Here is a 27,202-nt window from a genome sequence, read left to right as displayed (position 1 = left end):
TACAATATACTAGCATCCACACAACACCTTGATAACCACTGAAAACAAGCAAAACTCACATTTCTTTCAAATTAAACTTCTCATTTATCCATCAACTGGGAGGCTGCCTGTTCTGGCTTCTGATTGGCCAGCCGGGTTAATCCAAACCAGCAGGAAACAGGGAAATGTGATTCCTTAATAACAAACCAACAGATGTTTATCACATGGGATTTGGGTCAGAAGGCCCACTGGTCATTACGGGTGAAGTTTCAAGCACAAGGGCAGCGTATTACCAAAGAAGATGCCAAAATGATCAGAAAAATGTGCGGAAAACCCTAAAAGGCGTGACAGGATTGAACATACCAATTACTGTGGGGACTTTAGGGAACGGACTGAGATGAGGTTGAGTACTGTGATTTCCCCCTGGTCCTTTAGGACAGAGGAAGTGGGGAAGTAAGAGCAATGACAGCGATGGCATAACGTCTTGGACTTTGACAGCAGCTTTAAATCTATAACGGGAGGAGGGGTCAAATACTCGTGAGGTTTGAAGTCCACTATATAGACCATTTTGCAAGACGTAACACTGGTGTAGCACTTTGTGCTTTAGTTTCATAGTTTTTCACATATATAATAAGTCTAGATATATAATAAGTTCTAACGTTTGTGCTGTGTTAAAAACATGAAATACTCATGGACCAGTTTTGCTCATGTCTTGAACAGTCTATAATAGTGATAAAAATGCATGCAAGGGCTGAAAATCAGACAAGCATCAAATATTATCTTTGGGAAGTAAATAAAGGGCGTTAAGGCCTATTCACACCAAGAGTGACCACTATAGCGATTACTAAAATGATAACTTAATTAGCGTCCACACTAGTGGACGATAAAATTTATTCTAAGCTCACACAGCTTGGTAGATTTAGTCAAATGTATTTCAATAGATTTGACTTGGCTGCCAATGTTTTATTGTTATAGTTGCTCCGTGGACTTCACTATTTTCTTAAATTTTTAAAACATATCTGTATAGTTTATCATTATCCTTGGTGTATTTAAATTTAGGTAACTAAATTTGAACATGCAACAAGTTGAACAGTAGGAACAATTTTCTGACTGTTGCTCATTGACTGCTGATGTGACGGTTGCAATTTAAATACATACAAATAGTCTTCTCAAGAAAACATTCGTTGCAACTCATGCAACCTCAGCGATAAATGTACCATAACATAACGAGTTTTCGTTTGCACCAGCCATGACGGTGACGAGCAACGAACTACAATGAATTCTACAGATGGTTTTATCGGACACACTCGCCTGGCCCGAAGTTAACTTCCGGTCCGTGTTTGTTTATCGGTCTGGCTATAGTGGCTAATAAAAACTATTTATATTTTATTTAACTCATGTTTATATTAATTTATATCATAATTTTATTTTATAATAATTGTATTAAACTATTTGTTGAATTTTATTGTACACACATTTTTTAAATAAACAATTTGTTGAACGGGTGCTGTAACTTTGTCGCATGTAGGTTTAGCCAAGTAACAGTTCTTCTACTGGTAACCCAAAATAATACTGGCTAGACATACTTTTAACTTGCTAGCTAATGTAATTTACTTGTTATTTCCTTTGCTTGAAGTTGTTATTAGAAATAATCTGCAGGGACTCTATTCTTTGCGGATGTGTATCGGAAGTTAAGTTTGGGCCACTGCATGCGCAGTAACGTTTGTTTATGCTTTGAAACCATCAATATTAGAAACATCACACGGTATAAGATGCCAAACGTTCTGAACCCTCGACAGCACAAGGTGTGAAATTTTCTAAAACATGAATATTCAAATCACAGAATCTCAAAAATCATGTTGGATTAATAATATGTTACTGAGTGGCTGAGACTGATCCTGTATGTCCCAATAACCTTATCTGTCTGTCAAAACTATATAAGGAACAAAAAAGAAACTTGAAATAGTGTAAAATAAACATTTATGACTCATAACAAATATAGTTTGATAATGATTTAAATCAAAAATTTAAATGTTATCTCAAAAGTTCCTTTTGGGCTGTGGTTACAACCCGCACCAGCTTTCTCTCTCTCTCTCTCTCTCTCTCTCTCACACACACACACACACATAAGCACATACTAATGTTTTCTTTGCATCCCTGTGCTCCATTGGCCCCTGACTGGTGTTGTGTTGACAGACACACAGGTGCTGATAATGACAGACTCCCACACGCTGAAACAGTAGAAGTGCTGTCAGGCCCGCTGTCACGGGCCGCTTCCCGTTCACCGATACAAGACCACCTCGCACGGCCCTCGCGTTCTCTCTCTCTTCCTTGCCTCTCAGTCTGTGTCGCCTGTCTCAGGCAATGATGCTGAATACAAACTTACATATATTCAGCCTGAACAGGCCCACATGGAGACTTTTTTCATAGTGCGGTATTCATGTTGGGAACTTTCCGAAATACTTTTATTGAAAGTACCATCTGGATTTGATTGCTTAAAAAATGAACTGTAAAGAAGGTCCTTCCGTCTCCGAATCATTTACTGATAAAAGAAGCTGACTACAGGGTAACTGTGTGGGTGCGGCGGTGCGAAATATTTGCACGTGTGACTCTGAGAGAAAGAGACATCATCTGCCAATAATGGGCATATTGAGAAGCTGACCCTCATAAACAAACCTTAGCAGTCAAGAATTCACTAATGAACACTATTGCTCATATTTACTAAAACAATTAAATTTACTAAAACAGAGTTAGGCAGAAAGATGAGTCCTGTCACAGAAGAAGAAACCAGCAGAGATGCCGAGAAAGAGAGAGAGACAGAGAGAGAGAGAGACAGTCTGCTCTTTTTTTATCTCTGTGTGAAAGTGAGCACTTATCTCATTCGTTCACTTGGTCTTTCCCAAACTCTGACTTTATGCCCACATAAATATAGGACTCGTGAGGAAAGTGTTTCTTCTTGAATGTTATTTAAGCCTGTATTAGTAGAGCAACAGTTTCAATCCCTTTATAGTATGAATGAAGATGCAAATTACTAATAAAAAATCTGAATCAAGAGACAAATGTGTAAAACAAAAAAAATTCAATCTCATGTGTTTTTGCTGTTTACACAGAAGCCAAAAGGTCTGAAGTGTGCCAAAATTGTTTGAAAAATCACAATGCAGCCATAGTTCAACTGGTCTGTCGAGAAAAACATTTTTTTTAAAGCGGCCCTGACACATGTGGTTTCTGCCAATCTCATATTCATCTTGAGTACCTATAGAGTAGTATTGCATACTTCGTATCTTCGAAGAGTATTTAGTTTGATCACATTTATAAAAGATAGATAAAGCTGTACGATTATTTCCGAAAGCATACGGCGCGTGTGGGGGGGAGGGGTAGGCTGAACTAAAGCACGTGCGCACTCACTGCCAGCAAAACACAGACATCAGTTTCACTCACCGCATGCGGTTCATGTCCGGCATCTTTTAGCGCTGGGACGGCTCCATATATCACTTTCAAACGATCTCCAAATCCAGCGTTATATCCACCGTTTATATAACATTCATCACCCAAATGCAGTGAACAAACAGTTTTATATGTTCGAAAAAAACTTTCCGAAACCTGTACGATCGCTGGGGGAGTGTATCGAGCACAGAAATACTACGTAATACGCCCAACTCGTTTTTTGACAAGTCGACCATGTTAAGCATGAGAAGACAGCACGTTTAACTTTGTAAAGAAGTCAGAATGCATGACACACCGTTGCACCACCCCTTTAATAAGGCAAAAATATGAACAATTATGTAAATCTTGAAAAAAGTCTGCCAATCAAGAAGTTGTCATGTTGTATTAACAATACAGAAAAAGGTCAGCCTAAGTGTGTGTGTGTGACTACAGTGCGTTCACAAGGTGAACCAAAAGGGCATTACATAGGGGTTCCGGTGGGGGGGAGAGTACCAAAAAATGTAAGTGAATAATTCAAATGTCCACGGCACAAGAACAGACTGCTAAAATAAAGACCCCCCAACGTGAAAGCTTTAAGGTTGGAATTTGAGTACCGAGCAGCCTCAGTAACATTCACACACCACTGTTTATATAACCAACATATAGAACGAGAGAGGGAAAGAAATTGTAGTCACATAGGTGCTTGGATGCTCTGGCATCGCCAGGGCCACAAGAGATGAAAGAGGTTCTGCGACAGTCAGGACAGATCTATGTTCCCCAGTCCTGCCATCTTTCAGCATTCAGTCTTTCATTCTGTGCATCGCTCTCTCCCTCCATCTCAGGCTGCTTTGCATTGGCTTTGTGCCACACTGTTTTCACTCCGACCAATGGGGCCGCTGGGAAATGTGGTCAGCAATCACATCTCTGCTCGAACCATTACCGCCCCCTCCCACCCTGGCCTTCTCTTGCTCTCTCCCACACCTCCACGCCCCAGATGAAGACGTTGACAGAGAGGCCTGGATTCAGTTGGCTGCGGGCCAGTACGGGCCGAGTAAGAGAGAGAGAGAGGACGAAGAGGGTGGCATGGACTGATAGGGCTACACATTCTGCATTGCCAACTAGTGAATGAAAGAGCAAAGCTGAAGAGGTGTAATGTTATGATATTTGTACACAGACAGCGTCCATTGTATTTCTTCCTCTTGTAACTTCTTTTTACACATTTTTTTAATTATGTTGGGTCGTTGACAAATAACGTGATAAATTTGATCACGTTTTCAAAAGTGTATTTTTGGAAGCCATGTTGGCTCATGCCATCGGTGCAAAAAGGATGCACTGTCTCTTTAAGTGAACTTGGAAGTTAGAATCTGAGTAATTGTAAAACCATACATTTTTTGAACTTCGGAGGTGTCAATATTCCATTTGAAACCACCGTTTGTCATAGTGAATGACAGCCACTCTTACACTTCCGCAATCGAATAACTGTATTTCTGTTTGTGTGTGGGTAGATCTGTAAACCGCTTTCCTGTGCTTCAATGAACCTTTTCGGCCATCGATTCTCTACATCGCAAGAAGTTCAAACTTAACAGTCCATACTACAGAGGATTGCTTCTGGGGTCTGGCAGTGGTCTACCATTATAGACGCGCTCCATTTGACGTACAGGAATGTGCAGATATGGACGGAGCTGTCAAACTGCTGTTTTTACATCCGAGCCCATGTCACCTCCCATGACGATGCTCGCGCTTACTGTTAACACACATACCATATGTTCTCTCTATATAAACCCCTTAAGAGTGCCTTGATGGTATTGTTATAAGCGAGGAATTTACCAGACCTTCATAATGATCTCTGTCAATGGTTGGGCCTGCTTAGGAGCTTTGTCGAGCAGGCGTGGGACCTTGCGAGAGAGGCCCACTCATTTTCCTCTTCAGTGGAAAGGGATTGAGACCTTCTGACTTCACTGCGATTTGAAAGTATGTTTTAAACGCAACATAAATCGTCCTGTCATTAGTTTGATGTCTTTATCAGATACATTCTTGGAGGCGAGAGAGTGTGTGGAAAACATGGTTTTGGGACTGGGTGTGCATGCACATGTTTTTGTGTGTGCGTGTGGACTAGTTTCCAATAAACTACAGGTTTCCAAGGGATGCTGTAGCACTTAGGAAACAAAAAGTATATGGGAATGGGAATTTAAAATACTTTTTGAAACCAATATGGTGAAACCAAGTGCTTTTCTAGATTTTTCTATATATGAAAATTTTATTATTTATTATATGGATTATTTAATATACTGTAAAATTGTAATATATAAACAATGTATTTTTCAACATATTTTCAAATATATATTAAATGATTTATTTCCTAAAGTCCTAAAGAAGATACACAAAATATGAGAATGTAATGTGGCTTGGTTTAAAAAAACACTTTTTATACTTTCTGCCAAGGCCGTTTTCACATTTGACATCTTTTTTGACAAGAAAAAGTTGACAATGGCTCTTTTTTAGTAAAAAAAAGCAGCGTTGTGGTTACAAATAGCAGCAGGCAATGTTCAAAGATAGCATTTGTGCATGACAGACAGGTTTCATATGCAGCATAACGGTATTCTATTTGAATAATAAACAGAGAGCGTCTTTGCTATAACCAATCACATATTTAAAAACTGCAATACAAATTTCTCGCTAGAAATGCAATCAAAAGTTATTGAAAGTGAAAATTAAACTTACATTTATACAAAACTATGCTCCAACATGCGTTTCGGCCGCCATTTTATTTTTTCGAGCTTGAGCCTTCTCGACCAATCACACATGTTGTTATGGAAACGACAGGTCTCTGTCATTGGTTAGCTGTGAAAAAGATGCTTGATGTAGGGCGTTTTTTTATTTTTATTTTTTAGAAAAGTTGAAGTTTTTTCAACCTCAAAAGACGCTCTGAGCTGCAGAAAAAGACGATGGCGCTGGCATTTAAAAAAGCGCTCAGGACTTTTTTGAAAACACCGTTTGCTCCCCGGATTATAATGTAAACCAGACGCTAGCAGCTTCAAAAAAGAAGTCAAGTGTGAACATGGCCTAAAATGCCTCATTCTGGCCAAATTATTAGGCAGTATTGTATTTACTGTATTGTTCACCCAGAAGCAAAATCAGCATGTATTTTGTTAAGCTCAGTGGGGGAAAAAGAAAAACATATTTATATTTCACTGAATACTGGGATCTATAAATAAAATAGTCCAAGTTTATAAATGTCTATTAATAAAAATGTGATACTAAACTGTATTTTAATATTGAGTCATATCTCTTTTAAACAAGAAAGTGATTTATGTGATGCTGCCCAGGTTGGTCATTATGTTGTGTTTTAGTCAGAATGCTCCCTGAAGGCAGTAGTCAGCAAGACAGCTCATTCTGGTCTGAACTGAGGTTGTGTGTGATCTTATCAGACCTGATGTAGTTGTGGCTGAACGGTGTTCTGCAGGTAATCTGACAGAGAAGTGCCAGAACCACCACAGACTGAAAGAAGAAATTAACCTTAACACTGCTGATATCACACTTTCTACACCACACACACAGGCACGCCAGACTAAATGGATCTCTTCAACAGTTCTTTCTGTTGATCCCTACAGACACGCACACACACACACACACACACACACGCACACGCACACGCACACACACACACACACACACGCACGCACGCACGCACGCACACACACACACACAGGCTTTGGTTGACTATCCCCGTGGGGACAGTCCATAGGCGTAATGTTTTTATACTGTACAAACTGTATATTCTATCCCCTATCCCTAACCCTATCCCTAAACCTAACGATCATAGAACACTTTTTGCATTTTTAGATTTGAAAAAATATTGTTCTGTACAATTTATAAGCTTTTTTGCCCATGGGGACCTCAATTTTGGTCCCCACGGTGACACGAGTCCCCATGTGTTGGTGTGTATTCAGGTTTAGGTCCCCACCGGGATATACAAACATGAACACACGCACACACACACACACACACACACCTAATCTGTTAGTCTCCTACGGACCAAGTACACACACACCTCCATCATCGGAGACTGATGACAGCAAAATGTGGTGCTATCAATCTAACAGATCACCACACAGCCCTAGAAATAATAACCTGTCTGTTTATATGACGCATGCACACAATACCGCTTACTGTATTGCAAATTTTGATATTTATTTAAATGCTGACACATTATTTCCAGTTAATCTATATTACAGTATTTGGTGATATTAAAAAAGCCACGCCTATAAGCATTCAGGCAGACAATTTATCCGCAGGGCTGAGCCATCCCGCATCTCGTAGCTGCCAGCACAAAAATATTTCTAGATAGCTGCCAACATACAAATACATTTCTTCCAGGCATTTGAATAAATGGCAGATTATTAAAAAGTAGAGTTCCTAAATAGACACCGATTGGTCACGCCTCCCATAGGGTGCGTATCTTCCATTCCAGACCCGAGACTTCTTAACAAAGCTTAGCCGGAGCTGTAAATACACAACGTACATTAAGGGAGAACTGCGCTCTGAGATTTTCAGGGAGATTAAAGCTAGATTCTATTCCAGCAGGGGGTCTGGGGCTAAAGACCCTAACGCCAGTTGGGAATGCTGGGGTCGTACTGTATCTGGACGTCTGATTATGTTTTTTCAGCTTCTTCCAGCATCATACTACTAACATCAGAGCTTTTAGATGTAACCGTGGCGCAATCAACTCCAAACAGGATTTCCAGGGCTTTTGTTAATAAAAAAGATTAGAGGCGTGTACCACGCAGGGGACGTCACCCCATGACAGCTGATTCATGTTTTTTTTATTTATTTTACCCAGGTCTTTATCGCTTATTTGAGCTCTTTCTCTCTTAAAGGGATAGTTCACCCAAAAATACAAATATTGTCATCATTTACTCACCCTCAAGTTGTTTCAAACCTGTATACATTTCTTTGTTCTGTTAAACACAAAGAAAGATATTTGGAAGAATGTTAGCAATTTTCAGTTCTGGGACATCATCCACTACCACAGTAGAAAATAAATGTGTTCTGTTGAGATGAGATATTTTGAAGAATTTAGGAAAACAAACACTTCTGGGGCACTTTTGACTACCAATACATTTTTTCAATGATGTTCCAGAACAAAAAATGGCTAACATTTTTCCAAATATCTTTCTCTGTGTTCATCAAACCAAAGTAATTTATACAGGTATGAAATTCAATGAGTGTGAGTGAATAATGAGATAATATTCATTTTTGGGTGAACTATCCCTTTAAATCCGGATTTCCACGTTGGCCGAATTGTGCTGGTTAGTTGGGTAAACCAACTAACCACCTTTTCAAGAAAGTCTTGCTTGTTAAACGGCTAGTTAAACATCCTGATGGAGACACCAGCAGATCAGTTACTGAAAACTCCACCAACCCACTACAGCCTCACCACCGAAACAGGACGCCATAATAGTCTAAAAACAGATCAAAGTAAAATGACAAGCAAGCACCTTCTCCTCACCTTTGTACTTATCTTACTAGTTGTTTTACCTGTTCTTTTGTCAAAGCTGATTAACAGCTCGATAAGAGTTTCACAGGTGTAGCTCTTCCTGTTACACACAGATGTGTGTGACAAACTTCACACATCTCTGATAAAAGAAGAGAGAGAACAAGCCAACTGCCATATCTCTCTCGCTCTCTCTGATTCTCTCCTCAGCCCACATTTCTTAAAGTGTCATTTTTAGTGATCCTACCTTGTGGTTCTTGCCATGGCGGTAGATCATCCAGTCCTCTCCATTGGTGCTGACCTCCAGCTTAAAGGTGGTGACAAAGTAAGATTTGTGGGTTTCCTTGGAGACCGCTCCCTGTGTGGCAATGCCCGTCACGACCTTTAGGAAATGCAGGTCCACCTAAACAGAAAGAGAAATATTGGATATATGAGATTGCATGTCTTTTTACCCAACAATGAGTCTCTATATAAAAAACAATATATGCCTTACATTTTTAAGTACAATCAAATTGGCTTTACAGGTCATTTAAACTATTGAATTTTTAAAATGTTTGTCAACTCATCAAAATATGTTTTTGAAAAAAAGCCAATTTTAAATTATTTCTATACGTTCCAGCAAGTCAGCAAAAACTACCTAATAAAAAACTAACTTTTTATATTTGTTTTATATGATGTATTATATTTTTTATTTTATTAACACAAACTAAATAATTTCGTGTTTTTGTTATTTCATTTTTAAATAATAAAGTGTTTTTATTTGTAACCACAGATCCTAAAACAAAGAGAAAAGTTTTTGTCGTAACCAGCCGTGACCTCTACAAGCAACAGAACATTTTATCAATCATTTCTTTTCTACTTTCTTATCGCAGTGGTGCACCGAGTAGCCCCGCCCACAGTGAAATCTTATTGGTCCAAAACCTATGTGACACAAGTGCACAGTAAAAACCAAACGTCACGTTTTCTGCTCAGTCTGAACGGGAAAAACGACCTGCCTATGAAAAACTACCGCATTGCGCCTGGTTAGGAAGTTTAAAACTTTTCAACTTCAAAAATGAACAACAGTTATGTGATGCGCTACTTAGTAAACACCGCCATACAGTAAATGGCCCGATGAGAAAGTGATGGGCAAGCGGGAGGAAGCAGAGGAAAAATGAGAGAGAAGCATGAGAGGAATGAAACGGACAGAACGATGGATAGAGGCGAGCAGTGGGAATATGAGACTTCCCCTCCCTGCAGATCGTGGGCGGCAGCAAAGGTGTTATCAGGGGTTTAAAATCAATCACCTCAGCTCTGATCTATACTAACCGCCTTCATTTAACTCTCTCTCTCTCTCTCTCTCCACAAAGATGATCACCCTCCCTCGGTCCCTGCACCCCCATGCTGATGATGATGATGATTACGCTATGAGAGCTGCCTTTCCGTCGCCCTGCCTCGACTGCAGTAAGGTCTGTAATCAGGCATTCTGCTCCCGTCCTCGAGGAGGGCTGTTACCCATGATCCTCGGCGCTCCCCGCTCAGCGGGATGTCATCCGAACGTGAGCGGGAAAACTGCAGCGTTTGTTATCTGTCAGAAAGACAGGTGTGACTTTCACACACAGATGCGAGCGCGCACACACGCTACCTCCTGTAAAGCTGCTCAGGCCCTCAGAGAAACACACCTAGACAAAAAATCAATAAAACCCTGGACTGCTGCTAACTATTTATTCCTAGGAAAGGACCCTCATCAATCAAGTAGCTGTTACCATCAGAGCGGGCTGTGCATCATCAACCCCTGCGCAGAGAACAGAGAGAGAGAGTGAATGATGCAGCCTAGCGAGTCTGAGAAGTGAGGCTTGAATACATTAGACCCTGATGAATGGTAAAAAAGATACATGAAGAGAAATAGAGACTCACAAAGACTGTATCGAAGAAGAGAAGACACGAGCACAATATGGCACGTGGTGTTCACAAATTTTTCATGGGTTCCGTACAAATGAACATCAATAAACAGCATTTGTGGCATCATCTCGATTTTTGTTAAAATACATGAATTATTCGGTAAATAAATAACAATTCTATCATTAATTCATGTTGTTCAAAACCTATACGACTCTTTCTTCTGTGAAACGCAAAAGAAGATATTTTGAGAATTGTCTCAGTGGTTTTGCGTTCATACACCCTAAGTCAATGGAGGCCCATGTTGTTTTGTAACTGACATTTTTCTAAATATCTTCATCTTCTGGCTATGTCCCTTTAAGAGAATATAAGTAAATCCAAACACACACAACAGAGCAGTGGATAAAGTACGGTCCTCTGGCACGTTTGCATTTACGACAGCTGTTTGTCAAGATAGATGTTTGAGCCATGGACCCTGAGAGCGAGGACTAGATTTTAGGTGTTAACACAACAAAACAGCTGTGAGCTTTAGCACCAGCCCACAACTCAGCAGCGTCCTTACACAAATACGGCAGACTACTAAAGGTAATACTGAAAGTAATGAGTCTCATTCCAGAGCCCTGGCCAGGCATCAAATCTAAATGTTTTCACCCAGAATCTGAAACGCTACAGAAAATGAAGCAGCAAGCATAAGAAATTAGTGCGCTACTTAGTTTTACGATTACGATCTTGCTTTAATCTCCCCTCATGTGGACGCAATGAAGATAAGATTGAAATACACAATTGAGAAAGACCAAGCACAAGATAACCTCACCTGGATGTATTCTTTGTTGCTGTCCTCATTGGGCGTCCATGCATTGTCGTCAAAGTTCAGGCGAGCTTGCTTCGGAGACCAGCGGCCATCATAGAAGGTGGACGATGCGGAGAACTGGTCATCGCTGATCTTGCCTGATTCCATGCCAAGAGGATTGCTGCAGTGAAAATCTAAGGAAAAAAGAGAATTGTCAATTTGCATGAAATTTGATATAGAAGAGACATGCAAGTTAAGTAGTGTGATGTTGGGAAGCATACGAATGGGCACTTACTGTCACTGACTTCCTTCACTGTCATGTTGTAGCGGGCGGAGAAGCCATCTTTGGCTACGGCCATGTCCGTATGAAAGGACAGAGACAGGATACCCGTGGACGACTGTATTTCAGCTGGGATTTTGGTACCACAATGGCGTCCAATCAGAGGTCCCACTGCAAAACATAAATATAACAAACGGTCAAAAACAGAAAACATCCATTATACACCTAACAAGCAGCAAATCAACATGCCTGACAATTTTCTCTGACATAATAACATCGAACAGCTTAGAAACAGAACAGCAAAGTCTGGCTTTAATATACGAAATCCTTCACTGACAAACGTAAGCCCTGCTGGATTCAATATGCATGTGTACTGAAGATCAGTAAAGCTGTGCTCAGATGGGATACGGGAAATGATTTCTGAAACGGAAACTGGTTTCATTCCCCCACCTTGCTCCAGCTGGCCCTTCTGAAAATGAGAATGGTTGTTTTTTATATTTGCTTACAACCTACGCAACAGCAGCTCTCTGAATCCTGAAGCGTTTGTCTGTCAACAGATGTATGTGATTTAGTTTGGTCTGGCTGTAATGTTGTAAAGGGGCCACTATCTCACAGTAATGAATCTATCGTCTACCCTGACACACACGCACGCGGAGTCCAGGATGGGTGAAATAGCCTCGTATCAATCATGCACATCGATTTCTTCTCATTTCGAGAGGAGAGAGCTTTAATACAGCAAGTGCTCTCAAACGGTTGGTTGAAATAACTCTTTCTCGCCCTTGATAGTGTTGATGATCTGACAAGGTGGTTACAGTATCCTGTATATTTGTGTCGCTTTTGCAAATGTGACATTATGTCTTGAAATTGTATTTTGCAATTAAAGGGGTCATATGACACGGCTAAAACGAATGTTTTCGTTTGTTACACAAAGCGAGGTGTTCTATGATTGGACAGTTAACCAGTGCGTAGTGATTGGTTGAATACTGCAAGCGTGTGATGGAAATGTAACGCCTCTTACCATATTTGGAACATCAGGTTCCTTTTCAATTGTACTGACAGGTCGCCCACCTTACTTGCGTACACATTTGGGTGGTCTTAGTCAAATCATACCACAAACTGACGTGGATTTGTGGGGGTGTGGTTACACGAGGCGTTTCAGGCAGGTCTGGGTGAGCATTCGCTTTTAGATAGAATGCGTCTTTTGTTCCGACACTTAAATTTTTGCAATTTTACGTGATTAAAAACATGCATGGGCAACTTATAACACACCAAAGACACAGAAAAACAAGTGTTCGCGCCATATGACCCCTTTAAGACAAAAGTAAGCCCCCTTCGACACAAATTCTTAATGTAACGCACTAACATCACTCTCATTGTAATTAAGAGTGTCACCATATAACGGTATTGACAAAAGCGTGATGTTGAAAACCCGATTATCGATATCGTGTGAATACTACACATACAGCAAATAGGTTATCGCAAATCGTTTGGCACATTGAAAAATTTGTCTTGAAGTGAAAGATTACCCAAAAATGAAAATTCTGTCATTTACTCGCCCTCTTGTCATTTCAAACCTGTATGACTTTCCTTCTTCCACAGAACCCAAATGAAGATATTTTGAAGAATGTTGCTAACCGTAAAATGATGACCTAATTTTCATTTTTGGGTGAACTATCTCAAAATGACGATAAACTCTTTCTCAGTCTACCTATATTTATATTTTAAGAGTGATTCATTGGGCAATAAAAGAGAAAACACAAAATAAACTAAATTAAATTTTATCACTTGATCATTTTACTAAAGTTATTACTTTATGTATTAATATTTATTATTTATTATTTTCTAAATTCATTTTAATAGATATTGCGATCATATTGTTATCGCAAATTATTTTGTTCACAATAACCGTGTAGTAAAAATGTGATATCGTGACAACCCTAACTGTAAAAAAATTACCATTATACAGTTAATTTTCGAAAAATGAATTTAATTGATTAATTTTCCTTACTCCCAATAATGATTGATCTTCGATTACAGTAGTCGGGTATTAAAAGTAAACATGAAAGCTTGCTACCTTATGCACTGCTGTGAATTCCAGCAAAAAACATGGTTTCTATTTTATACATTATGTTGGTCTTGATGTTTGATCAGCTAGACTACCAGCTACTATCTTGATCAAGTCGGTTTGAATTGGTAGACACATTTGATGTACTGGTATGCTTAAGTATCTACGGTTTTTATGAATCTGATTAAAAGCAGATGGGCGGAGAGCCCCCCCTTGTACGCAGTGTTAGGGATGAAGCATTAATAAGACAGCTCGGTTGGGGGGGGGGTGCTAGTGCACAACACGCTACTCCAGACAAGCATTCAATCCTCCTGCAGTGTTATTCAGGCCCCACTTTCACTTTGCTGATAAAGGTTTCCATGGCTGCTCTTACCCCATCCTTCCTTTCCTCCACCCCTCCGTGCGGAAGAATACGGGAGTTTTTTGGCCCGCCTGCCGCAGATAAAGCAAAGCAAGGCCCTGGGCTCCGCTTTCATCTGCCAACGCTCGGCACTAAAATTGCTCCAACGGCAGCCGCAGTAATAGCACATCAGCGCCTGAGTTTTATACCGCCGGAGCACAGCGGGCACTGGACAGGTTGCGAATGTCACAGGGTAAGAGCGAACAGCTGTATGGACTGGTGGATAAACTAACCAGATGGCTCAGACTCTGTCCCATAGTGTGACAGTGAATGCTATGTGGATTAAAATCATTAAGGGACCAAATTATGTACGGCAGACATGCGACATACTGATCTCAAATCAGACAATGAGGTCACACGGAAACGGGAAACGCAATCCTCTTAAAGTCACGGGTGGTCTGGATTTTGGAATACCACAGTCCGAATCCGGACCATAAATCCACCAGGAATTCTTCGGGATTACGAACGTCTAAACTCACCCTGTGGTAGGCCGTCCCACACCTCCAGCCAATCGTACTTGCACTCGCTCTCCGAGCCCTGCAGGGGGTCGTTTTCCAGGTCGAAGGTCAGAAAGGTGAGCGTGACGTCCATGTGAGGAGGAACGACGATGATGAAGGTGCATTCCAGATTGTGGGGGTATTTGTCAGGAAAGCCGGGCGACTCGATCACCCCTGACGGACTGGTGAAGTTTCTGGAACAGTCAGAACCTGAGGAGAAAAAAACAAGGAAAAATAAAGAGAGCAGTTTAGGCACACAGGAGGGATTTCACTGACAATGAACTGTCAATGGTTTAATATAAATAATATGCGACGTTATTTCGGCGCTCGGTTAAACTGGATTGTGGGTGGTTAGTGAATAAAACACGTTTTGTGCTGAAAGTGTTCAGGGAATTCGTTCCACAGTGCAACGAGGAGCCTCGCACGAGACAGAAATTCGTATTGACCAAAACGTTCCCGAAGTGCACATATTTTGGATATGCATCTCATATCGTTATCGGACAGAGAAGCAGACTCGGTTAGCTCCCTGAGAAAAACATATTGATGTGTGTGAAAATGGGAGCATTCATCAAAGTGAAGCTTTACAGAAAAATCCTTCATCTGCAAAGTGCTGAATTAGAGTGATTTCCCTTCCCTGGAGCCGCTGTCAATATTCATTTTCCACAAGAGTGTAAAACAGCAGCGTTTACGGTTCTTCATGCAGAATGCCTGTGTGTGAGGCTCTCGTGAAGCAGCAGTGACTTCTTAAGCCTTCCTTAAGTCTGTGTGAAATAAACTTAAAGGGATACTTCACCCAAAAATGAAAATTCTGTCATCATTTACTCACCCTTAGATTGTTCCAAACCTGTATACATTTCTTTGTTCTGCTGAACACACAGGAAGATATCTGGAAGATTGTCAAATCTCACCCCCCATTGACTCCCATAGTATTTATTTTCCCTATTATGGCAGTAAATGGTGGGTGAGATCTGACATTCTTCCAAGTTTCTTCCTATGTGTTCAGCAAAACAAAGAAATGTATACAGGTTTGGAACAATCTAAGGGTGAGTAAATGATGACAGAATTTTCATTTTTGGGCAAAGCATCCCTTACAAGAATCTAGATAGCTAATTGAATAACGTGTTGCATAGTTCTTCTTTTCTGGCAACAAATGTTCAAATAAAAAAAATCCCAAACAACATGCCACAGCTTGATGCAGCCGCTCTAGCATCATAAGCCCCGATTTTTGTAAAAAAAAGAGCCAATCAATCAATTGACTAATGATGAGTATCTGGGGGGGAACTCTGTACAGTGTTGTTACTCTTTGCACATGCAGACTGTCTCAAGAAACTAAACTAAAAATGGCGCAATTTAAACTGAAGAAGCATAATTTATGTTACAGTTGTATTTGGTTGCAAAAATGTTGTTTTAGTGACCTTAGTCAGCTATTTTAGAGATTTCTGTCATCCACATTCAATAAGACTTTGGGCCAGTTGCATAAACATAGCCGCTATTCTCACAGACAAGCAATTAGTTAGGACTAATTAGTCTTACTTTTCATATTTCAATTAGCAATTTACCTTTTTATGGAACTGACTTGAAGACGTTATGACTAGTCTTGAAGAAAAAATAATGATGTGACTAACTTGTAAGACTATTCTAAGCAGTTTATGCAACCGGCCCCTGGTCTCCTTTGACTGAAATAACTGTCCGGTGGCGTTGCAAAAATGGCCGCCTAGTGGCATGACTTCATGAGACTTTGGTAAATAAAGGCAGAATTTCTTTTGTGGGTGTACTGTCACTTTAAGTCAGTGTAGTAAACCTGTGTAGTTGTATTGAAGCTTGGCCATAAGTGTTGGCTTTGTATTACAAAAGTCTAGTGTTTTCTGTATGCTAACACATGCACAGTCATGCTTCACCTTCAGCCGTGGCACACGTGTCCTACACATCGAGTCGCCACCAGCCTTTGACACAACGTGCGCCACATTAACATGTAATGCAGTCCCTTTAGAGACATGCAGAGCCACTGCGCTCATACTAATGCGTAGACACACATGCGGTAGCCTATGCAGATAAAATCTCACAATATCCTATTAAGAGGGAAGGTAAGAGAGCGAGAGAGACAGAGAGAGAGAGAGAGAGAAGCTGTTGACAGGGTCTTGGAAAAGGTGGAGTGGGCTCAACAAGGGGATCAGAGAACAAACGCTCGATGATCTGTGCCTCTTAACTCTTCAATAACTCAAACACTTTAACTATTTAAGATCCTAGAGAGCAGCTGCGTGGGAACCACTGATCTATATAAAGGACTGGATTGCTCATGACGTCATTACACTGAAGCTACCGCTCCGCCATGTCGGTATGCCCAAACGTTCTATTAAATTAACAGGGAGTTATCAAATATTGATGATAAAACACTAACTTGCCAGTCCCCGTTTTTTATCTAAAGTCTCACAGTACATTCTTACAACGCAAATGTCTTACATGTGCCATTACAACAGTGTGCAATACACACTCACCTTCTATACATTGATTTCTATACGTCGCTATTCTGCCGAAAACAAATATAAACATTGGAAAAAACATCAGAAATAACAATAAAAAACCCACATGTGAACTAAAAACGTATCGCACGCCTAATAAGCTGAAAAACGGGTTGTTTTAGATCGTCATTTTGACTAAGTCAATGGTGCTCTCTGTCAGTTGGGCATACCAAGATGGCTGCGCGATCGGTTCCGGTGGTTTCACCTCCTGCCGTTGGTTTAGCGTTCTAGGCGCAATCCAGTCATTTATATAGATCAGTGGTGGGAACTTGAGCAGACAGGAAGTGACAACTGTGTCTAGCAAATATGTGCGTCCTCAAATCACCCATATACATTTAAATACTGTATGTATATCCTTACCAAAAAACATGAATAGTAGTATAGTATAATATCATTCAGTTCAATTCAGAGTCACAATGCGATCTAAAACTGTAAACTAAAATAAATAATTCATTCATTCATTCTTTATTTAACCAGGTAAAAAACTCATTGAGATTAAAATCTCTTTTACAACGGTGACCTCGCCAGGACGGCAGCTACATATAAGAAATATACAAATTTACAACAAAAGACCTTACACAATCATAATTCACAACAACAAATTATCAAGGAACAAAACACATAATTTGTTAAAAGTGTCTTGAACTCATTTAAAGACGGAAGTACAGTCCGCTTTAAGATGTTTTGTAAATTATTCCAAGCAGAAGATGCACTATATATAAATCTCAGAGAAAAAAAGACTCAGTTTGAACTCGAGGTAATTTAAGGTGTAAAGAATCGTTTGAACATAGACTGCATCTTGAATTTCCATCTGAAAAACTAAGAAACAAGTAAGACGGTGTTAATCCGCAGATTGATTTATAAATAAAACAATACCAATGAAAACTTCTACGAATATATAAAGACGTTAACTCTGCCTTATCATATAAAAAACAGTGATGTGTTTGAGTACTACAACCAGTAATAAAACGTAAAGCACTGTGAAATACAGTATCAAGTTTTTTAAGGTAATGAGCAGGGGCATTCATGTATAGCAAATCTCCATAATCCAGCAGTGATAAAAAAGTAGCGGATACCAAATATTTCCTTACGCTTAAAGAAAGTAAAGACCTATTTCTATAATAAAAAAGTTTCGAAAGTAATTTATCAATATGTAACTTAAAATTTATTTTACTATCAAATAGAATGCCCAGATATTTATAACTCTCAGCACATTCAATTTTGGTTCCTTGGGAGGACATCATTTCAGGGAGACTTCTTGGCACGGCTTTAGAGTTTGAAAAAATCATTAATTTAGTTTTATCAATATTTAACCCCAACTTTAGTTCACACAGACGAAGCTGTACAATATCAAATGCTGCCTGTAGATTTATAAGAGCTTGTGAAGCTGATGCTGCACAACAATAAATAATTGTGTCGTCCGCATAAAGATGATACTTAGCATTTGGGACATTATCACAAATATTGTTTACGTACAAGGAAAATAAAATGGGTCCCAGAACAGATCCTTGGGGGACTCCTTTTGAGACTGGTAAAAATGATGAAGCAACATCTTTCATAAGTACACAACGTGTTCTCCCTAAAAGGTAATTTGCAAATGTTTTGGCATTGTCTGAAAGACCAACACTTGCAAGTCTTTTTAAAAGAATGCTGTGATCGACTGTGTCAAAAGCTTTTGAAAAAGTCAAGGAAAACCGCAGAACAAAATTACTTACAATCTAAAGCATTTATAATATCACTAAACACTTTCATAGCAGCAGTAGCCATACTATGCTGCTTCCTAAAGCCAGACTGAAAGGGAGAAAGGATGTCGTTTATTTCCAGAAAAGTTTTTAATTGTTCATTCACTAATTTCTCCAAGAGTTTAGATAAAACACATCATTTAGACATTGGTCTTTAATTGTTTAACTGTAACGCATCCCCTACTTTAAAAAGTGGAAAATAATGCAAATGCTCATGTTAATAAAACGATACAGTGTTTAGATACAAACATCCTGTTATGCATTAAAAACAAACACACACTTCTGTTCCCAAACACTAACACAGTGACAGACAATCCATGCGAGTCACCTCTCCCTCCATAGCAGTCAGACCCTTAAATAAATAGTCCCGTTGCCAAATTAATAGCGATCTATTTCAAGTGCTGGAGTTGCAGACTGAGCAGTGTACTTTCTGAGGCCCTTAATGGCGGGTCACTGACCCCACTGGGACGCGTTCGGGCCTGTCCCTAGAACACGTGAGACACACAAACACATGCATGTGGTCTCATGCACAGGAGCCGTTCTAGGATTTCAGCCGGAGGGAGCTGAGCCCTTAAGGAGATTGAATGATGTTGTGGTTTGGAGGTAATTTTGTTTTGCTTTGAGTGCAGGAGGTTGCAGGTTCAATATCTGCTGGAAGACAGGAGAAATTAAATCAGCTGATGAGGAACAGAGGAGCATTTGATCGCATTTCGTTTTTGTGACTTTGCTGAAACTAAACACAAGTCATTCAGAGCCCATCGCATCTTTAGGAGATGAGGTAATCATATAGCTACAGTATATGGGTGATGACATCTGAATTATTCAAAAATGTTTAGGGGGACGGAGATGATAGACAAGACGGCCTGAAGCTCATGCAACACCTCAATGTGGGCAGCACACAGGAAATCTGGCCCAGTCTGGCACCCTGACAGCTGATACAGCGAGAGACAGGTCCCAGAGAGACAGCTGGGCTGGTTAATGTTTCACTCGCTGCTCTCCTGCAGTAATACTGCAAACTACATCTGTTCAAGGCCTTTGTGTGTATGCTCGTGTGTGGATGTGTGAGACTCAACCCTCGGCCGGACCATCAAGTATAGCTAGTACCTGCTTGTGCAGAATGTGCACGTCTACAATTCTGTTTTCTTACTTGCATGCAGACACACATACAGTACTTTCCTTACAAATCTTCTTTTTTCCGGCAGCAATATAAATAACTCATTATATATGTCTGCATAATTCCCATCACGTCTCAACGTAACACAATGATACAGCGATCTTTATCCCTGTCCAAACTGACAGCCCCAAATTGCACCTAATGCACCAACAATGACTAACTGGAGAAGGACACCAAAATATAACAGAAATGCAATGTTTATGTCTCGTCAAAGAGTTTAATGTTAAAGTTCCAGTGAAATTAAAATTTTTAAATATTTTTTCATGAAATATTACAGCGTTCATAGTAAATACCTTATCAATGTGGGTCATTTTCTTTTTAAAATTCATGTACCGGTTCATGGGGACTTTAAAGTGATAGTTCACCCAAAAATGAAAATTCTGTCATCATTCACTCGCCCTCTTGTCATTTCAAACCTTCATGACTTTCTTTCTTCCGCAGAACACAAAAGAAGATATTTTTCACTTTGCATTGGTTTTGGGTCCATACAATAGAAGTGAATGGGGTGCTGTTTGGTTACCAACTTTCTTCAAAATATCTTCCTTTGTGTTCTGCAGAAGAAAGAAAGTCATGCAGGTTGACAAGAGGGGGTGAGTAAATGATGACAGAATTTTCATTTTTGGGTGAACTATCACTAAGACTAGGGTGACATACAACAAAATTATACAGCTGTACAGTTGTAGACAGTTAAAGGGATAGTGCACCCAAAAATGAAAAATCTCTCATCATTTATTTACCCTCAGGTTATTTAAAACATGCATATGACTCTTTGTTCTGTGGAACACCAAAGAAGATATTTTGAGAAATGTCTCTGTGGTTTTGTGCCCATACGATGGATGTCAATGGCGGCCAATGTTGAAGCACCAATACTCTTTAAAATATCGTCTTTTGTGTTCTGCAGAAGAAAAAAAGTCATACAGGTCTAACATAACGATAAGTAAATGATTTTATCCCTTTAATTTGGTCTCATATGAGATAATTATGACTTTGCATAAAAGTAATAGGAGACATGTGAATTAACTGAAATTGACTTTATTTGTTTTTTTTAACTCCTACCTACTCCTTTCATTCCTATGGTTCAGTTTTTGTCATTGCGTTCAGCTTTTCCTCAGTCCCCGACATATTAATACCACGCAAACATGTCTGAAAGCATCCAGACTGGGTGTGCCATGTTACCCACATTACTGGGTCAAATCTGCTGTCAGACCCCCTTTACCCCCCAGTGGTGACGTTCTGTTTTATTACGGCCAGATTCTCAGTCTGGCTCTGCGCTCGAGTATTTCTGAGCGTGTTTTCGTGCTAACGAGTCAAGCGCTGACCCCCTCGTACTCTCGCTACCTCAGACAGGCAGACGGCATGCCGGACCCCTGCTGAGAGCCCACTGTACTGGGCTACAGTGTGTACAGTATGCATGAGTGACCCTGACACCATCAGCGTTCCCTCTCATTAATTCATGTTTGTGAACATGGTAAAAACAGGCAGTATGCTGAAGAATGGGGAAACTCTCCCCCACCCCTCTTCCAGCAGGGGAAAGTCGCGTGTTAGGGGCTCGGCGTCTGGATTGGCGAGCGTGGCTGGGTTCGTGTCTGGAGGGGAAATGGGGGAATGTTTTTACGCAGCGTTGCTGGGTAGAAAAGTGATGTTGGTCACGGATGAGTGAACTTGAGAGATTATTTTAGTGTATGTGGGAGGTGTGCTTACATGATTATGTCTATGATTTCATACCATAAACGCACATGAGTAATAATGTACATGTTGTGAAGAGTTCTGGCTTAGCAGAAGTGTTCATATGAATCTGTGATGTTTTGACGTTTGTGTGCACAAAAATGACATTTGGTTTTAAATTTGTATTCATTTTAATTATATTTTTAGATTATATTTATTCGCAGTTTAAATGTTTTGACTGTCTCCTCAGTGTTTCCTACAGAATTTCTACTGAATTTAATAAATAAATAAAACATGAATTAAAAAAAATATTTTAATACTGAAATCATGAGAATGCAGTACAATTGTGCTTGCATTATATTCAGTATAGTGACAATTGCAAGAAAAATGACATGAAAAAATGGTTTTCTTTAAAAAGTTATTTTTTATAATAAGTTATATTCAATATTTATTATTTTATAAGAAATGTGACAGAATGACTTCTCATTTGCCTCTTTTTATTACAAATAAAAAATAAAATAATTGTTTAGCTGTGATCTAATTGGTGCACACACAAGCGTAGCAAAATATCTAGAGGGCATTATCTCCATCCATAAGCTTTTAACTCTGATAGTAGACGGGACACATTCACTACTAGACTAGTGCAACTATGGCTGTCGGGCAATCGAGTCTTGAGGTATAATTGGCTGTTGCTCTTCTAGACTTCCACAGATAAAGATCTGATTGGCTGTGAGTTTTCATATTGTAGCTGTGGCAACAGCATCATTGGGTCATGTGTGTACGGTTGAGTAAGTTAAGAGGTTATTATGACTAAGGTTCAGATGGAAGGCAGTCTGTAATGTCACTGGACTTGACTGCCATAACTTCATGATAACAAAATGTGATGTTTTGACCGTATGAAAACAAATGTTTGCTTTGGGGCGTATCCTCATGAGCTGACACGCACATTCATTTTGCAAAATAGGAGTCACGGCCAAAGCTCCTGACAGCAAAAGAAACAGCACATCATTTTGCTCTCAAGGTCCCAGAGCTTAGTTGCACAGGTAGTGGTTGGGCGGCTCAAGGGCGACGAGATACCGATTTCCTGTTTGCAGCAGGAGGTGGAGAATTGATGCAGTGTTCTTTTCCCAGCAGGCTGTGCAGCACAAGGCGGACACACCTCTAGGCTGTGTATTTACTCAAGATTTCTATCACTGCGAAAGAACACTGCTCTGACCACGCCAGGACACGTCCACTAGTCTCACCAATATAAATAAACAACACCATTCAGGGTCTCTGGGATCTGTTTCAATCTCTTTTTAGAAATGTTGCTATTCTGTGTTTTTCTCTTTTCTTTTTACTCAATTTCTGGATGGGATTTTAGTCCGTTTTGACTTTTTTCTCCCTCTGTACATTTATAAAAACAAATTTTCTCATAACTTTTAAGTTAACGAATTCAGTTCCACAAAAAATGTAATAACAGCCCTATGTATAATCGCTGTCACTCATATCGTCAATTTATGCAGCGATGCTTTTTATTCATGTCATTTATTCACACTGAAAACAACAGATTTAATATTTCTCAGTTTCAATGAGCTCCAAAGGTTCTGATCAGTTACCACACATTATAATGTCATGTTGAAGAAATACATTAACAAACAGCAATAACAAATTATATACATTTAAAGGTCCAGTGTGTGGTTTTTAGTGGCATCTAGTGGTGATGTTGTGAATTGCAACCAATGGCTCACTCCACTGCTCGCCGCCCTTTCAAAGCACTACGGTGGCTGACACAGAACTAAGATGTCGTCATGTTTTCGCTTCTTTGCCGAAGGAGATAACGTATTTATGAAACACGCTCTGTAGAGCGGTTTGTCCGTTTAGGGCTACTGTTGAAACAACATGGTGAATTCCACGTAAGGGGACCCGCGGTGTATGAAGATAGAAATATCTCATTCTAAGGTAATAAAAACATAACGCTTCATTATGTAGGGTCTTTACACACCTCTAAAGACATAGTCAATAGATCCTCAAAATTTTTTTATAGCAATATCAGTTAATAGCAATACCTGATACATTGTAATATACAGTGGTGGCCAAAAGTGATGTCAGGGGGGCATAAATGTCTAATATTTAATGCTTTTGATGCTTTTAAAGGTGTATGGCACAAAACTGAAAAAGGTGATTTTTAGTCGAAACCATCTTTGCAAAAAAGCAGCATAACAGGAAAATGTGTTTTGTCAATAAACAAAAAGCTCATAGGAAATAAAGCATATATTGACTACAGTTTTATCAATTATTAATATTTTGTTGATGCTCTCTTGTAGTAATATTGCTGCATGTGTCGCTGGTATTTTTTGCCAAGCATCCTAAAATTCCTGAAATGCTGAGCTTCAGTTTACACTTCAAGCACAACTACACAACATGCACAGAAAAAGTTGAATACATCATATATCAGATAAAGAGTGAGGATGTCACGTTTCTAAAGTTGGACTTCATTTTTGGCCACTACTCTATATAACAGATACTGTATATAACAGATATAACACCGGCCATCATTGTGTCTGATCATGTGTGTAATAATGAACATGTGGGTTATGTGGGTGATGGCTTGAGGTGTTATGATGACACAAATCCTCATATATCACCAAATCACGGTGGCACATGTAAGCACACAGTCTTTCACAAGTTCATTACCGTCCAAAAATCTCTTTGTCTTTGTGTTTCAACCAGCACGCATCCACACACACACTCCCACACGTTTTCACACGCACCCTCTGAATATAATGAGATCTTGTTAATGTCATGGCAACCGCGAGCTTCCACACGCCGACGGGTCTCATCGTTATTACTTGTTTATGATTAAAAAACTCGCCGACTTGCCATGGTGATAGCGTTCATCACCGTCTCGGTTTGTACCTCTGCTTTATGTCAGCCAGGTTGCTATGGAGCTCTCACGCTATCAGATCACACTCAATGGATTGTGGGGTGGCATGTCATCACTTCCTCCCCGAAGTGGTAGGTGGGGGGGGCTCTCTTCACGCTAAAGTGTGCGCTGATATCTCTTAGTGCTGGGTTGTCCACACTAATGAGTGAGCTTAGCTTTTCATCTGCCTGGTGGAACTCATTAAAGACTCTCTATTGTGTTTCTGAATGTCACTTTCCCCCGGCCTACACCCAGAAAAAAAACTTCCCCCAACTTCATGACAGCTGCTTTAACTCTCTATCCCAGTTCACTAGTGTGGCGAACTAATAGAAAGGAGCATCACACGTGTTGTGTTAGTAACCCCAGCTGCCCGGCCCCCGGCCTCAGGGGACGGTATATCGGGAGCCAATTAAAGAGACATTCCCGGAATACTTTCAGAAGGTGGAAAAACGAACAAGGGAGGTTTTGCATATTGTTTATTTTGCCCACCAGCGTTGGCCTTGGACTGAATTTGTGACTGAGCATGTCAAAATGACCCACAGGTCAACTACAGTAAAGCTGTTTTAAGATAGTTTGATTTATGTCGCTAATCTGTTTCATTATATGACGCATTAAAGGACAGTTAACCCAAAAATGAAAAACCTTGCATCATATATTCACCCTCGCGTCATTCCAAAACTGTATGACTTGATTTCTTCTGCAGAGATATTTTGAAGAATGTTGGTAACCAAACCACACTGGTCCCCATTGACTTCTATTGTATAAACACAAAACCACTGAGACATTTCTCAAAACATCTTCTTTTGTGTTAAGAGTCATATACAGGTTTTGAACGACATGAGGATGCAAAAATAATGTCAGAATATGTATTTTAACCATGGCTAAAATGAATACACTAAACATGTTCATTTAAAGTCGAAAAAAATGAATCTTGAAGAAAACAATGAAGGAGATCATCACAATGACCTAGTCCTATTCAACTAATAACCAATGACAGCCTTTCCCACCAATCCATAAAAGCCATTTGGAAGTTGTCATAAATGTTAATCGCTTCGTCTCGCGTCTAAACTCCGCAATCAGAGCTTTTCCCTCCAAAGCAAATCCACACCTTTCAACATGTAATAAAAATGTTGGGCTGTCAAAGACACCAAGTTGACCAATTGGGAACCTTCCCTCCGATTTACAAAAGCCAATCAACACTTGTCAAACAGGTGGGATTTGACACATTTGAAGGTGGGCAGATAAAGGCACATGTTTCCTGTGTGAAGGGGAGAATGTGTAATACCATCAACACAGAAATCGTGCGTCTCTGTTCTTTACAGGCTCTCTCCTTGCTTTAAACGTCGTGTTTGTACAACCCCGAGAACACAGAAGTCACACAGGAAGATAGGCAAGGTTTTGACACTGCGTTGTTTATGATGAATTACATCCTGCTGGGTAGCACTGGCTTACCTGTCTTATAGATTTCATAGCGTAGCGAGAAGCCTGCCCCCTGGTGGGCGTAGTCAGAGACAAATTTGATGTGCAAAACAGGGCCCGAGGAGATGATAGCAGGGGGCGCGATGTTGCTGCAGTGTCTCCCCAACAGATCGGCGCTCTCCGAGTTCCCATCCCGGATCTCGATGAAGTCGTACCTACGAGAAGACCAAAGAGAGAGATGTTTAGTCAGATGTGCTCCGTGTGCTGTGATCTTCTGAATGGAAACAGACATATGAACCGATTTATGTTCACTGATAGTTTCATTTTATTATATGACACGAAACCTACAATATCAAATAAAACTAAGATAAGTAAACTACAGGAAAACTTCACACCAGTGAGGCAAATGCATCAACTTTTTGAAGCGCTTCCAACAAACGTCTAAAAAAAATCAAACTTTGTTGGCAGGACAAAGCCTTGCCTGGAAGTTTAGTCTGAAGTTTAGTTTGAATTATACACGGTAGATATACAGATTTTCTTCCTGTTAACTCTCGGGTTATGAACCGCCTTGAGACGATTAATGCACAACGGGATGTTTGATCTCAATTAAGCTAGAAAACCAGGTCAGTTATACACACCTAACACGTTCTGCTTGGTTGTACAAAATAGATTTTTTTCCCTTAAATACTTTAAAACGTTGACCTTAATGAAAAGTAATTAAAAACTCCAAAACGCATACAGAAATACAAAGAAAGGTGCATTATCTGCTCCCTTCTGAATACGTGAGTTTCTCTATAAAAGCCAAGGAAACCCGGGTCCAGCTGGCAAGCACAGAGATGTAAAAAGCGCTGCTACTTAGCACAATGTTGTCGTGTTAATAAGGCTGAGTTTTATGAAGCTGTACTCGTAGAATCTGGCTTGACACCGAAGCGTGACTCCACACAGCATGCTGTGCCTCATTTAACCTCCCAT

General features: G+C 39.9%; 1 protein-coding gene across 3 annotated transcripts in view; it reads right to left on the bottom strand.

The window, feature by feature from the left end:
- Positions 1-27,202, bottom strand: part of nrp2b (neuropilin 2b) — a 77,946-nt gene that overhangs the window by 31,364 nt on the left and 19,380 nt on the right. For all 3 annotated transcript variants that reach the window (XM_057335861.1, XM_057335859.1, XM_057335860.1), the window contains exons 3-7: positions 26,264-26,445; positions 14,789-15,016; positions 11,860-12,015; positions 11,589-11,758; positions 9,144-9,299 (exon numbers count right to left, since the gene is read on the bottom strand). In XM_057335861.1, the coding sequence (XP_057191844.1) occupies positions 9,144-9,299; positions 11,589-11,758; positions 11,860-12,015; positions 14,789-15,016; positions 26,264-26,445 (892 nt within the window). The remainder of the gene's footprint in view (positions 1-9,143; positions 9,300-11,588; positions 11,759-11,859; positions 12,016-14,788; positions 15,017-26,263; positions 26,446-27,202) is intronic.

Source organism: Triplophysa rosa, linkage group LG6 (assembly GCF_024868665.1).
Source record: "Triplophysa rosa linkage group LG6, Trosa_1v2, whole genome shotgun sequence".
Lineage (NCBI taxonomy): Eukaryota > Metazoa > Chordata > Actinopteri > Cypriniformes > Nemacheilidae > Triplophysa > Triplophysa rosa.
The sequence above is the reverse complement of the archived record's forward strand: the minus strand, read 5'-3'. Positions and strand labels throughout refer to the sequence as shown.